This window comes from Mus caroli, chromosome 2 (assembly GCF_900094665.2).
Source record: "Mus caroli chromosome 2, CAROLI_EIJ_v1.1, whole genome shotgun sequence".
NCBI classification, from domain to species: Eukaryota; Metazoa; Chordata; class Mammalia; order Rodentia; family Muridae; genus Mus; species Mus caroli.
In genome coordinates this window covers 28,504,923-28,519,223 of record NC_034571.1, presented here as the reverse complement: position 1 = coordinate 28,519,223, position 14,301 = coordinate 28,504,923, and the positions used below count along the sequence as shown (strand labels likewise).

The 14,301-nt window shown below is 50.7% G+C and overlaps 1 protein-coding gene across 2 annotated transcripts in view; it reads right to left on the bottom strand.

Annotated features, from left to right (window-relative positions):
* Positions 1-3,230, bottom strand: part of Eng (endoglin) — a 36,263-nt gene extending 33,033 nt beyond the window's left edge. For both annotated transcript variants that reach the window (XM_021155803.2, XM_021155804.2), the window contains exon 1: positions 2,806-3,230. In XM_021155803.2, the coding sequence (XP_021011462.1) occupies positions 2,806-2,872 (67 nt within the window). In that variant the 5' untranslated portion in view covers positions 2,873-3,230. The remainder of the gene's footprint in view (positions 1-2,805) is intronic.
* Between the last annotated feature and the right edge of the window lie 11,071 nt (positions 3,231-14,301).

Below are 14,301 nucleotides of genomic sequence, written 5' to 3'. Positions count from 1 at the left end.
CCACCACGCCTGGCCTGGACCTAAGATTTTAAAATTAATTTCCCCCATCTCTTTTATCTCCCCCACTCCATTCCCTTGCTCCCCTGCCCCCCACTTCTCTCAAGACAGGTCTTCATCTAGTCCAGTCTGGCCTTCAGCTTGTGATCCACTTTCTGATCCTGCCTCTACCCCCTGACTACCAGTATGACAGGTGTGGCCGCCATGCCTCCCTCTGTCCTCCTAGCCTACTAAGTGCTTTGCCACATAGCTGTACCCCAGAGCCCCTCATTCATCTGTTTTCTTTGGGGAACAGACACCTGGTTAACTTGTTCTTTAATAATCTCCACCCGCATGTTCTTTAAAGGAATTCCAGGGTCAGAGAGTTGACTCAGTGGTTAAGAGCACTTGCTCTTCCAGAGGACCGGGGTTCGATTCCTGGCACCAACCTGGAGGCTCACAACTGTCTGTACCTCCCTGGACACACAGACATGCATGCAGGCAAAACAAGCATACAGATAAACTAATAAAACAAATCCACGTCTTCGATTTCTCTAGAGTCTAGAGAAAATCGCACACTGGAAAACAGCCACACTGAACGCAGGGCCACACTTAGTGCACGGCCACACTGAGTGCACAACCTTCCAGAAGTTTCTCTGTGCAAACGGCATCATTGCTGTTTTGTTAGTAGAAACGGATGTCTGTGTAGGGTTCTTACGGTATGATGTGTCCTATACACATGTGTCATGATGATTGGATCCACTGGTTTTGTGGTAGCTGCTGGATGACGTTCTGTGACATGACTTCTTCAATGATACCCCTGCTGACAGACATTTGGGTAGAATCTGGTACCTGTGGGCCACATATCCTTACAGTGGAGTAGACAGGTAACTCTCAAGGACTGACTTTTCTTTCTTGTCTTTTCTAGAGAGAATCTTACTATGTAGTCCAGGCTGGCCTCGAACTCACCATATAATCTAAGCTGGCCCAGGACTTGAGTGGACAGTACGGCCTCAAACCTCCAAGTGCTGAGACTACAGCTGTGTACCACCACACCCAGCTTAAGGCTGGCTTTGAGTTGTGTGGGTAAGGCGCTACACACAAGTTACAGATTTAGAAAATTCTGCTGTGTTGTGTTCTGGGAGACTGGGCCTGTTTTTTGTGCCCTCCATCCTCACCCTATGCACTGAAAAGCTAAATTCTGTGCCCTGGCCAGTCAGGGCTACATAGTGAAACCTGGTTTCAAGAAAGAAAATAAATTATGTATATATGTATGTATGTACACACACATATATACATTCATATTATATATATACATACATATATGTATATATGCATCTGTAAATATAAATGTGTATAATTTTTTTTTTAAATTCAGGACCTTCCATATGGCGGGTAAGAGCCCTACCATGGCACTACACACCCAGCTAATCACAATGAGAACTCATATTTCCTAATTATTTTAGCCACGTTACCCTCATCTACACCCTTGCGGGCACCTGCACCTCTCGGCTCTGTAGGGGAGAGAGGCAATTGCTGTGTGCCACTGAACTCTGATTTCCAAATAAGAACTGAGTGTTTGTGACCTGAAATCAGCTCTGAGGAAATATGCATACCACCACAGTCGACTGGTCTATCCTCTGGATAGTTACCTAGACACTGACACCCCACTTCCCATCCTACAAGGCAGGTTTCCCCAAGCCTGGGGGAAGAGGGCCTGGAATCCTGTCCCAGCCTGGGGTCAGACTCTGTTGGAGTAGGTGGATTTGGAAGGTTAGAGCCTTCATTTTCTCTTCTGGGAAATGGGGTAATTGGGGCAGCCATCTTGCAGGGTCACGTGTGGTCAGAATAAGGGTTCTGAGGGGCCATAGGCCTTGAGTCAAATCCCTGATAAGTCACTCAGTGTCTCTGAGACTCAATTTCCGGTTAACCCAAAATGACAGATTTCCCATCAATTGTGGACTTTGGGTGCCAGGGTGGCCCCATCATTTCCCGTACTCTTTCCTCCAGGCTGCCCACCCCAACCCTTGAACACGCCCCTGAATCTGCAGGTCGGCAGGCGGGGATCCTCAGGGAGGTGGCTGGGGACCAGGTCCTGCTGAGACCCTTCATGAGTAGGACTTGGGTCCAGGCTCCTCACCGACCCTCCTCAGATCACTTTCAATAGTCACCCTGGCTGAGAAGATCCACAGAGCCCCTAATGGAGCCTATGCCCTTCTCAGAAAGGCAAATGGAGAAGGCCAGAGCATGTGCCCTTGGGGTGTTCTGGGAGTGGGCAAAGCCCGGGAATGCTGGGAGAACTTGAAGCTAGTGAAACAGAAAGTCTTCGGACAAATGATCTCATCACCCATCTTTGCTCTAAGCATCCTCTGGCGAGGAGGCCTCAAGGCTATTCCCCAAGATCATACAAGAAAACAAGGAGGTCAAAGTTGGACCCAGAGCCTAAATTTACTCCTGCATCCTCCTTCCTAAACTTCCTCAAATGGGAAACTCAAGGCTCAGAGATGGGAGGGAATACTCAGTGATGCACAGCATTCTAGCTCCTGGTCTTCCTGATAGCTGAACACAGCAGGAAGGATAACAGGAAGGTGCCAGCGCTAACGTAAATAGCTTATCCCACTTCTCCCCAGACATCTAATGAATGCTTAAGTTTGGCATCCTATGAAACATTTTACTCCCACTGAACCAAAATAGTTGGTGATCCCATTTCTACCTCCTAATACTTTGGGGGTGGCTTCATCAGCTAGGAGCTTGGGACGTGGGAATAAGACCTGTAACACCCAGGGTCTAGCCTGGGCTGGTTCCCACCCAGGGGCGCTGAACACTTACTTGTGGGTACGAAGCTATAGATGACAAACAGCAGGGTAATGGGCAGAGGGAGCATGCCACGGTCCATGCTGTCCACCCAGGAGTCTGTGCGCTGGGCCTTATCCGGTATCCAGAGGCAGGGCTGCGGGCGGGCGCCGGGGCCTGCGTGGGTTCGCGCGGGGATCCGAAGGGAGCAGGCGGCCGGAGCGACCACGTCCCTGCTCCAGCCTTCTGAGGTGGCGGCGGAGAAGTCAGGAGAAGTGGGCTCTAGACTCACAGCAGGGCAGGAGTCTCTAGCTGACTGGGTGGTGGGAAAGAGACACTGAGCTCTTTCGGGCAGCAGCCGTCGGCGGTCCTGGCCTGGGGACTGGACACAGATGAAGGCAGGGGTCTGACTGTCAGGGCAGGGAGCTCAGCTCATCCAGCCCGGCCCAGAGAGGCAGGAAATGCGCTTCCTTAGAGAAGGGGCCGGGCCAGGCTGCCTGCCAGGCGAGTAGAGGAAGTGCCACAGGCTTTGTCGCTGGGTGGGGGGCCCTGGGATGGGGAGGTAGGGTGATGGGAGGGCCCAGGCGGCAGACCTCCCCCATGCACCCCACCCTCCACCTACCCTTGCCAAGGCTGGCTGGTGAGGACACATCTGGCAACCTTATAGGGGACAAGGTCTGGTTGAAGTCCCTGTAGCTCGGGTTCCATTCTACAGATGAGAAAACAAACTGGGACAGCCTTCTGGGAAGATGGAACTTGGGATTCTAGCTGGTCCCCACCAGCATCAACACAGACTTTCAGAAGCATCGCCCTTGGTCGCACCCTTTGTATTATAGACAGGGAAACTGAAGTCCAACATGAAGAAGATGCGTTCCCAGGTTAACGTAGTAGAACAGCTGAGACTGTTTCCATGGAGATGGTCAGGGCCCACACAGTCCCAAAAGCAAGAGAAACACAGCTGACTTTGGTGGCGCCCACCTATAATTTTTGCCCCCTGCAGGCCGTGGCAGAAGGGATTAGCTGACTTGCAGGTCAGCCTGGGCTATTATACATAGGGACACCGTGTCTCCAAAGAGGGACAGACACAAACTTTCATGGCATTTCTGAAGTCTGATAGCCCTGGGTCTGGGCCTGCCTTATTTATTTCCAAGTACTCCCTAATCTCGGTTATGCGTTTGTAACGCAGGGCCCAGCTGGGTCCTCTTCCCAGCCAGGCTCTTGGGAGATCCCTGAGGACCAGATGCTAGCCTGCTACAACACTGAACCCTGGGCCAGGTCTGCAGGAGCCGCTTCCCAATCCAGCTCCCTTCCTCAGCCAAGGCAACAATCCCAGAAAGACCCCTGCTCGTTCTGCAAACAGTGAACACATACTGTGTCCCCACTGTGCTGCTGGGTAGCATTTAGGGTCAAGCCCAGGGAAACTTGAAGAAGAAACCTGAGCTGCCCGGAGAGGTGTCAGGGACTGAGGGAGTCCAGATGCAGCAAGCAAAGGACCAAGCAGAGGCTAAAGCTGTAAGTGGTATTTGCATCATCCTGGGGCAATAGTAAGGATGTGGGGAGGTTAAGATGCCTATCTCTGCCCACTCCAACATAAGGGGCAGTGGCAGTCATCTCTCTTGAGAAGGCTGAGAAGCGGAACCTTTGAAAGGAGACATCGACCTGGGGTTTCAGGCCTGGCTTCTAGGTGCCCTCCAGTCTTTGTGCCTCAGTGACCAGGCAAGGTCAGCAGTTTGTCTCTGTGGGGGACTGACATGAGGCAGGGAGCGTCGGTGTGGTTCCTAAGGCAGCCTGGAGGAAGGTTAGCCTGCTCTCACCCAGGCAAGCATGGGAGACCTCGCCTCACCAGGCCTCTTGGGGGTGGCAGGCTCTGCCCTTTTCCTTCAGCCATGGAGATAGAGGACAAGGTGGGATGGTGGTAGCATGGCTGTGAGCTTCTCCTTACGTGCCCTAACAGAATCTGTTTTGGGGTTTTGGGAGCAGTCAGCCCTGGGACTAAGTGCCACAGCAGGGCCCACCCTGGGCGTTCACCTTATCAGTCTCAAGTCACCATTGACAAAAGGCCTGCGCCTTAGGCTTTGTTTTACACAGGTGGAGGGAGACCAGCTTGACAGGGAACACCCAGAGTGGACACCTCAGGGCCTGACCTCAACCCGGGCTCCATGCCGGCCACTCCACTTGAGCTGAGTGGATAGAAGAGGCAGCTGATACAAAGACAAAACCTCAGGGCGAGATGACAGGCAGGGGATCCTCTGGGACCCCAGGACAAAGTTCTTGTGTTCCAGGCCCTTCTAGCTGTGTTCTGCCTCTCCAGATGTCTTAACCTTTCCACACCCTGTGTCCCAGGATGATCGAAGTACTTTCTAAGTCCATGCCATAGCCAAAGTTTGGACACATCCCAGCCTTTTTGTTTTTGTTTTTGTTTTTGTTTTTGTTTCTGGTTTTTAGTTTTTTTTTTTTTTTTTTTTTTTTTGAACAGGGTCTCACTGTGTAGGCTTGACTGGCTTAGAACTAGTTACATAGACCACGCTGGGCCTCAGACTCATAGAGATCTCTTTGCCTCTGCCTCCTAAGTGCTGGGATTAAAGGTGTGTACCACCATGCCTGGTTCCCAAGGACCCTTTTAAAAGATCTTCCTAAACCAACCCTGTGCAGCACAAGCCGTTGTCATTCAGATCATAAACGAGACCTAATGCACTCTCCAGGAAACACGGGAGACTCCAGGCTGATAAGAGCAGGAACTGTGGAGTGGCAGCTAATGGGATGCCTACAATCCCCGCTTCTCAGAAGCAGGAGGATAACCACAAGGCTAAGGCCAGCCTGATCTACGCAACAAGGTCTAGGCCTGCTCAGGGCTTTATAGCAAGACCCTGTCTCAAAACACCCAAAAGGAAAAGAAAGAGGGGCCAACAAGATGGTCTAGGGAGTAAAAGTGCTTGCGTTTGACCCTGGGGCCTATGTGGAGAAAGAAGAGATCTGATTCCCCCAAACTGTCCTCTGAATGCCACATGTAGGCCATGGCACATGTATGTCACATGCATATACATACAAAAACACATTAAGTAAAGACATAAATGTAGCTTAGATTTTTTAAAAAGATAAGAACAGGGGGTGGGGGGAAGTTTACCAGCAGGGACCCCCTAAGGGAATGAAGGGTTTGGGACCACCAGCCTGGAAGTTTTGAGCAGAGAGGATGCCCCTGCCAACTGGCAGTCTGGGTGGTGTCTCAATGCCTGGTGTGTTTCACTAAATGTCCCAGGAGGCCAGGGGCCTTGATGGCCTCTGCTGCTTTGTCCCTTCAGGGCCAAGAGAATGTGTTTCTTGGGATATTTTTCTTTTTCTATAAGGGTTGAGAAGGCTTTCCATGTGTAATCCCCCTGCCTCAGACTCCTAAGTGCTGAGATTTCAGATGTGCATAGCTATGCCCAGCAAGATAAATATATTGAAAGCATGAGGTACCCTGGAAGCCAAGGTGGAACTGAGGGTTGTGGGAATGGAGAAACTGAGGCACAGAGAAGACTGTCTTGTTTCTCATCTGTAGTAAATAAGAACCAGTTCCGTGTTGGTTCCTCCGTCTCCAGAAGCTCATTGACCCTAGCATCTTGCAACAAGGGACAGATCCGAGCAAGCTGTGGTTTGCTTCCAGCATGCTCTCTCCAGCCAGGGATACATCTGTTTTTCCACTCCCCTGCTCCTGAGGGACAGACGAGGTCAAGAGAGAAGGATACATCCCTTGACTTTGTCCCCAAAAGACTGACCCTGCATTGGTGGTCTCCCCTTCCTGAGGACCATAATCCAGTCAGGGTCTATCCTATACTGCTATACCGGGAACTAGGCTCCTCCCTTTACCGGTCAGGCCAAGTAGTCATCTGCACAGGGTGATAGAGATAGCTCCATGCACCCTGACCACACCTGTGTGAATACACCCCCTCACCACAGCCTGTCAAAGCGATCCCTTGGGAGCCTGCCATCTGTTTCCTGCAGAGGCCCTAATCCCGACGTAGATGTTCTCCCGTGGATCCTGTGCGACACTCCAAGAGAGATATGGCCCCTGGCCAGGCCTGTGTCTGGCCCGCACAGTGGGCTCCATCCTCCTCCTGGTGGGGCCTGGAAGGCCTGAGCAGCAGGAAAGGATAAAGCACGTCCACCTTGGCCCCTGGCCACTGAAGGAATGTCAGGCAGCCCCTAAGGACCCCAAGGCGGCGGTGAGTCTCCAATACAGGCCTGCAGCCAGGGGCCGTTAGTAACAGCAAGGCTAGGTCCATTTGGGCATGGGGAGGGGAGTGCTAGGCCAGGAGTCTGGGTATCCGACTCTGCCCTGTGCTAGCCAGGGAGCCCAAGGCAAGGCCTTGGACTTTCTGGAGCCTTGGTGTCTTTACCTGCACAATGGGAAGGCAGCCAGCTAGCCCAAGCTAACCCATGGTGGGGCCCAACATCCAATGCTGCTTCACAGACCATCCTCATTTAACAGTGGGAGAAAGGCCCAGATGTGCGAGGCCACTGGGCTGGAGAGAGGCAAAGGAGGTGCAGGGTTGGATCCGGCGTTGTTTCCTTGTTTCTAGAACCTTCTGTCCTAGTCTCCTTGCTACAATCCATGTCATCTTATTTGTCCCTGGTCCCTTGTGGCCCCCTCCCCAGCCTTTGTGCCTTTCCTTTGCCGTTCACTCTTACTTCCAAATCAGAAGACCCATGCGACCCATGACATCATGTCATAGCTAAGGGACAAGTCACCTGGGGGACTTGGGCTCAGGTAAGGAGGGGACAGGGACAGACCTCTGTGAACTTGATGGTGTTCTGACCACAAACCACTGGATTTTGGTGCCCACCAACGGGTCCTGACCGGGAAACACAGTGTATCAGCTTCTTCCTAGACCGAGGGTGAGGGCCAAGTCTCTTCTAGGAACCAGTTACAAGGACAGACCCTCAGCTGGGTGGTACAGGCCTGCAGTCATCTAGCACTGAGACCCTGAAGTGGTTCTCTCCATCAGATCAGAGTCAGCCTAGTCCCAAAAGCCAAGCCAGAGGTGGAGAGATAATTCAGCAGCTAAGAGACTTGCTACTACTGCAGGGGTCCTGGCTTGCTTCCCAGTGGCTCAGATACCTGTAACTCCAAATCTAGAGATCTGACATCCTTTTCTGGCTGCCCTGGGCACCAGACACACACAGGCAAGAAATTATACAAAATAAAATGATTTTTTTTTCCCCGAGACAGGGTTTCTCTGTATAGCCCTGGCTGTCCTGGAACTCACTCTGTAGACTAGGCTGGCCTCGAACTCAGAGATCCACCTGCCTCTGCTTCCCAAGTGCTGGGATTCAAGGCATGCTGCCACCACGCCAGGCATGATTTTTAAAAAGAGAGAGAAAAAAAAAGAAAGGCCAAATTAGGGGGAGTAAGGGATAAAGACGCTTGCAACCAAGCCTGATGACATGAGTTTGATTCTCAGAACCTACACGGTGGACAGACAGAATAAACTGACTCCTACACTCTGTCCTCTGATCCTCATATGGATAACATGGCCTTTACACACACACACACGCACACGCACACGTACACGCACACACACACACTAATGTTTTTTAAAAGCCAAACTCTGGATCTGGGGAATAGCTCAGTTGACAGAGTGCCGATGTGAGGAAGCACACATTTGCAGTCCCAGCTCTTAGCCGGTTGAGACAGGAGGATCAGTCAGTCTTTCAAGTCCATCCTCAACTACACACTGAGTAGGTTAGCCTGGATTTCATAAGGCTTTATTTAAAAAAAACAACAGAGCCCAAATCACATTCATCGGACAGGCCCGTGCCTTCTCAGTCTCTCCAGGGACTGTTCTGCATGCTTCCCCATTTCAGGGCTGGAAACTTGTTCCCAGGGGCAATGTCACACAGAGAGCTTTCCGTGCCTGGTGGGCACTGGCCACCCTCCCCACAGGACTCTCACAGCTCAGGGCTCTGGGATGCCTCTGACTGCCTGCACCTACTGCAAGCTCTGCTTCAGTCTGTCACTCTCCCTTGGGCTGCCACTCCATCCAAGCCCTAGCAAGCCTCATCCAGCCCTCTGTAACTGTCCCCTCTGGGAGATCAAGGCCATGTAGCCTCGTTCTGCTTCCTTCTTCCTTTGACACAGCCCCGTCTCCGCTCTAGGCAGGAAGCCTGTTCAAGTGGAGTCCAGTGGTAGCCTTACTCTGCCCTATAACCAAGACTTCTCAAGCAGCCGACGAGGACCCTTCCCTTCTTTGGTATCCCCTTCCCCCTTGCTCACTCCACCCCAGTGACACTGGCTCCAGTGTGTCTTGACCATGCTTACTTCCGGGCCTCTGCACATCCCTTTGTGTCTAGGGAGCACCAGTTTTCCTCCCCTCTCAGAAAGCAAGACTCCCTCTGACCACCACCCCCCCTTTTTGAGACAGGGTTTCTCTGTATAGCCCTGGCTGTCCTGGAACTCACTTTGTAGACCAGGCTGGCCTCGAACTCACAGTGTTCTGCCTGCCTCTGCATTCCAAGTACTGGGATTAAAGACGTGCGCCACCATGCCCAGCTCTGACCGTCCCTTTTATGTGTATGTGTGTGGACCTATGTGTACGTATATGTATCACATATGTACAGTACCCAAGGAGGTGACAAGTCCCATCAGATGCCCCTGGAACTGGAGTTACAAAAGTTTGTGGGCCACCACGTGGTTGCTGGGATTTGAACTCAGGACCTTAGGAAGAGCAGCCAGTGCTCTTAACCACTGAGACACCTCTTCAGCCCCTGACTGTACCTTTAACAGTGGCCTCTCCTGATGGCTCAGCCTTTAAAAACAGTGGCTGCTCTTCCAAAGGACCCATTACCTACATGGCAGCTCAAAGACATCTGTTTCTCTGGTTCCAGGGGATCCTATGCCCTCTTCTGGTCTCCTCAGGCACCAGGCATTTGTGGTGCACAGATATACACACAGGCAAAACACCCTTACACGTAAAAATAAGATACCTCTCTCACATGAACAGCAGGCCTTTGGCCACTAGCTGATATGGTGTCCTTTCCCATCACGAACAGACGCTTCCTTAGGTCAAGGGCTATGTTTGTTTCTTTTCCTTTCCTTTCTTTCTTATCTCTTTTTCCTTTTCTTGGGGTGGGGGTGGTGGAGCTGAGGGTGTGGGGTGTTGAGACAGAGTTTCTCTGTGTAGCCCTGGCTGTCCCAGAACTCTGTCAACCAAGGTGGCTTCGAACTCATAGAAATCCACATGTCTCTGCCTCCCAAGTGCTAGCATTAAAGGCATCTACCACCACACCCAGCTAAATTTGTATTATTTTCTTAATTATGTGTAGGTGTGTGTGTCTGCATGTAATAATACCCAAGGAGGCCAAAAGCATTGGGTCTCCTGGAGCTGGAGTTATTAATGGTTGTGAGCTGCCTGGTGTGGGTGGTGGGAATAGCAGCCATGTTAGACACACCAGAGGGACATGATGGGCCTTGTTACTTGCTTGCACAGTGCCATGTCTCTTAAGTGACAGTCTGAAGCCCCAGAATGTGGGTGCAGAGGTATGTGAGCCTAAAGACAACCTCCCAGAGAGGGGACAATGTCTCCAAAATGCAACTGGTGCCAGGGGTCAGGCTCCCGTGCATTAGAAGAACAGACCCCTTTCAAAGTGACCTTCTGTTTCCCATGGCAGGAGCCATGTTCCTGTGGCGACCTATACCCCGAGATCTGATCACAGTGCGTCTGTAATCCCAGCACTCGGGAGAATTTTAAGTTCCAAGCCAGCATTCGATACACAGGGAGAACCTGTCTCAGAACAAAATCAAGAGTGGATTCTTGCTGGGCAGTGGTGGAAAAGCCTACTTGTGTAGCAGAGGCAAATGGATCTCTATAATTTCAAGGCCAATCTGGGCTACAGAACAAGTTCCAGGACAGCCAGAGCTACTGTACAGAGAAATCCCCATCTTGGAAAAACAAACAAAAGAAGAAAGAAAGAAAGAAAGAAAGAAAGAAAGAAAGAAAGAAAGAAAGAAAGAAAGAAAGAAAAAAGAGAGAGAGAAAGAAAGAAAGAAAGAAAGAAAGAAAGAAAGAAAGAAAGAAAGAAGAAAGTAGATTCTTCCTTCTTAACTCTAAGCAGTTTGAATAAATATACATTTTTTCATATGTACATTAGAACCATCCAGGATCTGGGGGCTCCTGGCAGGTCTCCAGGGACTAAGAGAATCTAAGGCCTGAGAGATAGATGACTTTGAATTTGGGGTAGCGGGGAGGTGAAAGTGTTACTGCTCTGCAATCTAGGGGAAGCTTTACAACCCCTCCGGGCCCACTTCCCCAGCAAGGAAGCCCTGTGTTCACAGTCTGCACATGTCCAGAAGGGCTCCTGGCCCCCAGCCCTCCAAACACCCCCACTGTGGAGCCGCCAGGCCTTCCTGTTTACTCGAGGCCCCTCTCGGGTCTGGGAGGCGACAGCCTTGGCCTCCTCTGCTCCCCACTTCCTTCCTCTCCCACTTCAGTGCCTCCGGCCCAGGCACTCAGGGGGCCCTGAGGCCAAGGCATGGGGGTGCAGTCCAGGGGAGGCATCTGAGGCCACCCCCTCCCCATGCCTGCCTGAGCATGCTTTCTCCGACACTCTCTGGGCATAGCAGCATCAATCTTACAAGCTACAGAGAACATTCCCCTCCACACTGCAACAAACAGCTGCCTGGAATGTCCCTAGAGACCAGAAGACAATGACAGCATCGGTGACCTTCTGATGCCCACCACACCCACGTTATTCTCGCAGTGACGCCAGAGAAGACCCTGCTCCACACCAGCAGTCTACTGCCTTCCTCTGACCTCTGCTTCTGCCGCTGAAGAGCAGAGTTAGTTTTCCTGAGCTGACGGCAGTGTGACCTGGCGGGCCAGCTGCCTGGAAGCCATCACTGCACCTGACCTGCTTTGTTTTTAATTAGTTTTTTTTTTTTTTGAGAAAAGCTCTTATGTAGCCCAGGCTACCCTCAAACTTCCTATAGGCTCCTAGGACCTTATATTTCTCATCCTCCTGCTTTCTAAGCTCAGATGCTACAATGACTTGCATGTGCCACCATGTCGAGTTTACACAGCACTGGGGATCAAACCCAGAACTTTGTGTGCTACACAAACATTCAATCCACTGAACTGTAGCCCCAGCCCTAGCCCTGATTTTAAAAAAAAAAAAAACTTATACTATTTTTATATATGTGTGTTCATGTACATGAATGTGCGTACTCTTGGAATCCAGAAGGGTTTGGGGTCCCCTGGAGCTGGAGTTAGAGGTAATTGTGAGCCTTCATCCCCTCATTCCCACATGGGTCCCTGAAACAGAACTTTGGTCCTCTGTAAAGGTTCTCTTAGCCACTGAGCCATCTCTCCAGGCACAAGGTCTGGTGTTCCTTCTTGTAGCCCTGGCTGATCTTGCATTTGTGATGTCCTCCTGTCTCAGCCTCCCAAGGGCTGGGTTTACAAGTGTGCAGCGCAATGCCTAGCCAACCTGCTTTCCCTAAGCTCCTTCAGGATTCCGGTATGCTAAAAAAACTGCAGGTCAGACCTTCTTGCCTGGCTGTAAACCTTCCCACGGACCCCACCTACAAGGACTCCTTATTCTTAAGGCTCAAACTTGAGCACTTACATCCTTCCTAGCTAGCTGTGGGTATGCAGGAACAGCAGTGCAGAAAGAAGCTTTGACTCCAGGAGAAGCCAGAGGACAACTTGGAAGGAGGAACTTCATCAGCATAGTTGTCCTATTATAGGACCAAGTAAGATGAGAGGCAGAGCAGTCCTCAATGCGGAGAGGTCGGGCCCCAGCCAGCCGGAACTCAGGGGCAGCGTGCCTGCAGAGTGTGAGCGTGAGGTCCCGCAAGGTCAAATGCAGAATGTGGTCCTGCATCACCCCTGGCTTCAGCGAACCAGCCTTGAGGAAATTTGGGAAGAAAAGGGAAACCACACAAGGACGGTGTACTGGTGGGGTAACAATGAGGATCCTGCTATGGTCACAATGGCCATGAGCATTCTGGAAAATGTCCTCATTCCTCCAAGTCACTTCAAGTCATCCTTTAGGATTGAAGTGTCTTTGGTGGCTCAAATCCTGTAGGTGTGTGTGTGTGTGTGTGTTGGCACCTGCCTGGAATTTCAGAGCTTGGGAGGAAGAGGAAGTTGGAGCTAGAAGCTCAAGACCAGCCTTGACAACACAGCAAGCCTCATCTCAAATGAGTGGCTTTTTGGCAGGGGGTGGTGGCACCGATCTTTAATTCCAGGATTCCAGAGGCAAACACGGGAGGATCTCTTATGAGTTCGAGGCCAGTATGTTCTACATAGCAAGTTCCAGGCAGGCCAGGGCTACATAACACAAGACTTTGTCTCAAAACAAACAAAAAAAGCATTTCCCCCGCCCTGATATTTATATGGAGATGACTTTCTGCTCCTTACAGTGTAATGGCACGTATACTATCTATACTGTCTTATGGATTACCTGTCATCGAGAGGCCATGTAGAATATACTGGAAGGTGTGTGCAGGTTCTAGCTAGGTTTGTTGTTTTGTTTGTTCTTGTTTCTTTTTTTCTTTCTTTTTTTTTTTTTAAAGATTTATTTATTTATTATATGTAAGTACACTGTAGTTGTCTTCTGACACTCCAGAAAAGGGCATCAGATTTCGTTACAGATGGTTGTGAGCCACCATGTGGTTGCTGGGATTTGAACTCGGGACCTTCGGAAGAGCAGTCGGCGCTCTTAACCACTGAGCTATCTCACCAGCCCTTTTTCTTTCTTTTTTTAACAGGGAGTGGAGTTTGAGAGTGACTTTCGCTCTGTTGTCTAGCTGCTTAGAGATCTAGGTTTACCTGGCTGGTTTGAATTTTCCACGATCCTCTCCCATTTCTGCATCCAAAGTGCTGGGGTTACTTTGGCTGGCCTAGAGCTGGACATATAAAAGGGAGGCCAGCTGGCCTTCCTTTTTTCTTTTCTTTTACATCAGTTCTTACATTATGACCCAGGCTGGCCCCCACCGACCTGTAAGATCCTCCTGCCTTACTGTAGAGATATAAGTTACCAGGCCAGAAATTAATCTCTCTCTCTCTCTCTCATTGAGGGTAACTTTGAACTGCTGGTCCTCCTATCTCTACATCCCTATGCAGGCCCACAGGCGAGTGCCTGCAGTTTTCTCCTGCAGCATTCTGTACAGGATTTAGGTTTACTGAGCTCTGGGTACGTTTGGGGATCCCAGAATGAGGTCCCCTCAGATACTAATGGACTCTGTGATCTGATTCTGGAGAATTTTCTGGTTTGATCAGCCAGGTCTTCATAAACTGGGACCCACTTGAATAAATTGAGCTGTAATTAACACATTAAGATAATGGGGATTTTTCAGGCCTTTTTCTCCAGCTTTCCCCTCTCCTGTGTATCCTCTGTCTGCTCCTATGCCGGCCTTAAGAGATCCATGTTCAGGGGGCTGGAGTGTGCATGTGCATGCGTGTATATGCACATGTGCGCTCATGCGTGTCTGTGTGTATATGCACATGTGCGCTCATGCGTGTCTGTGTGTATATGCACATGTGCGCTCATGCG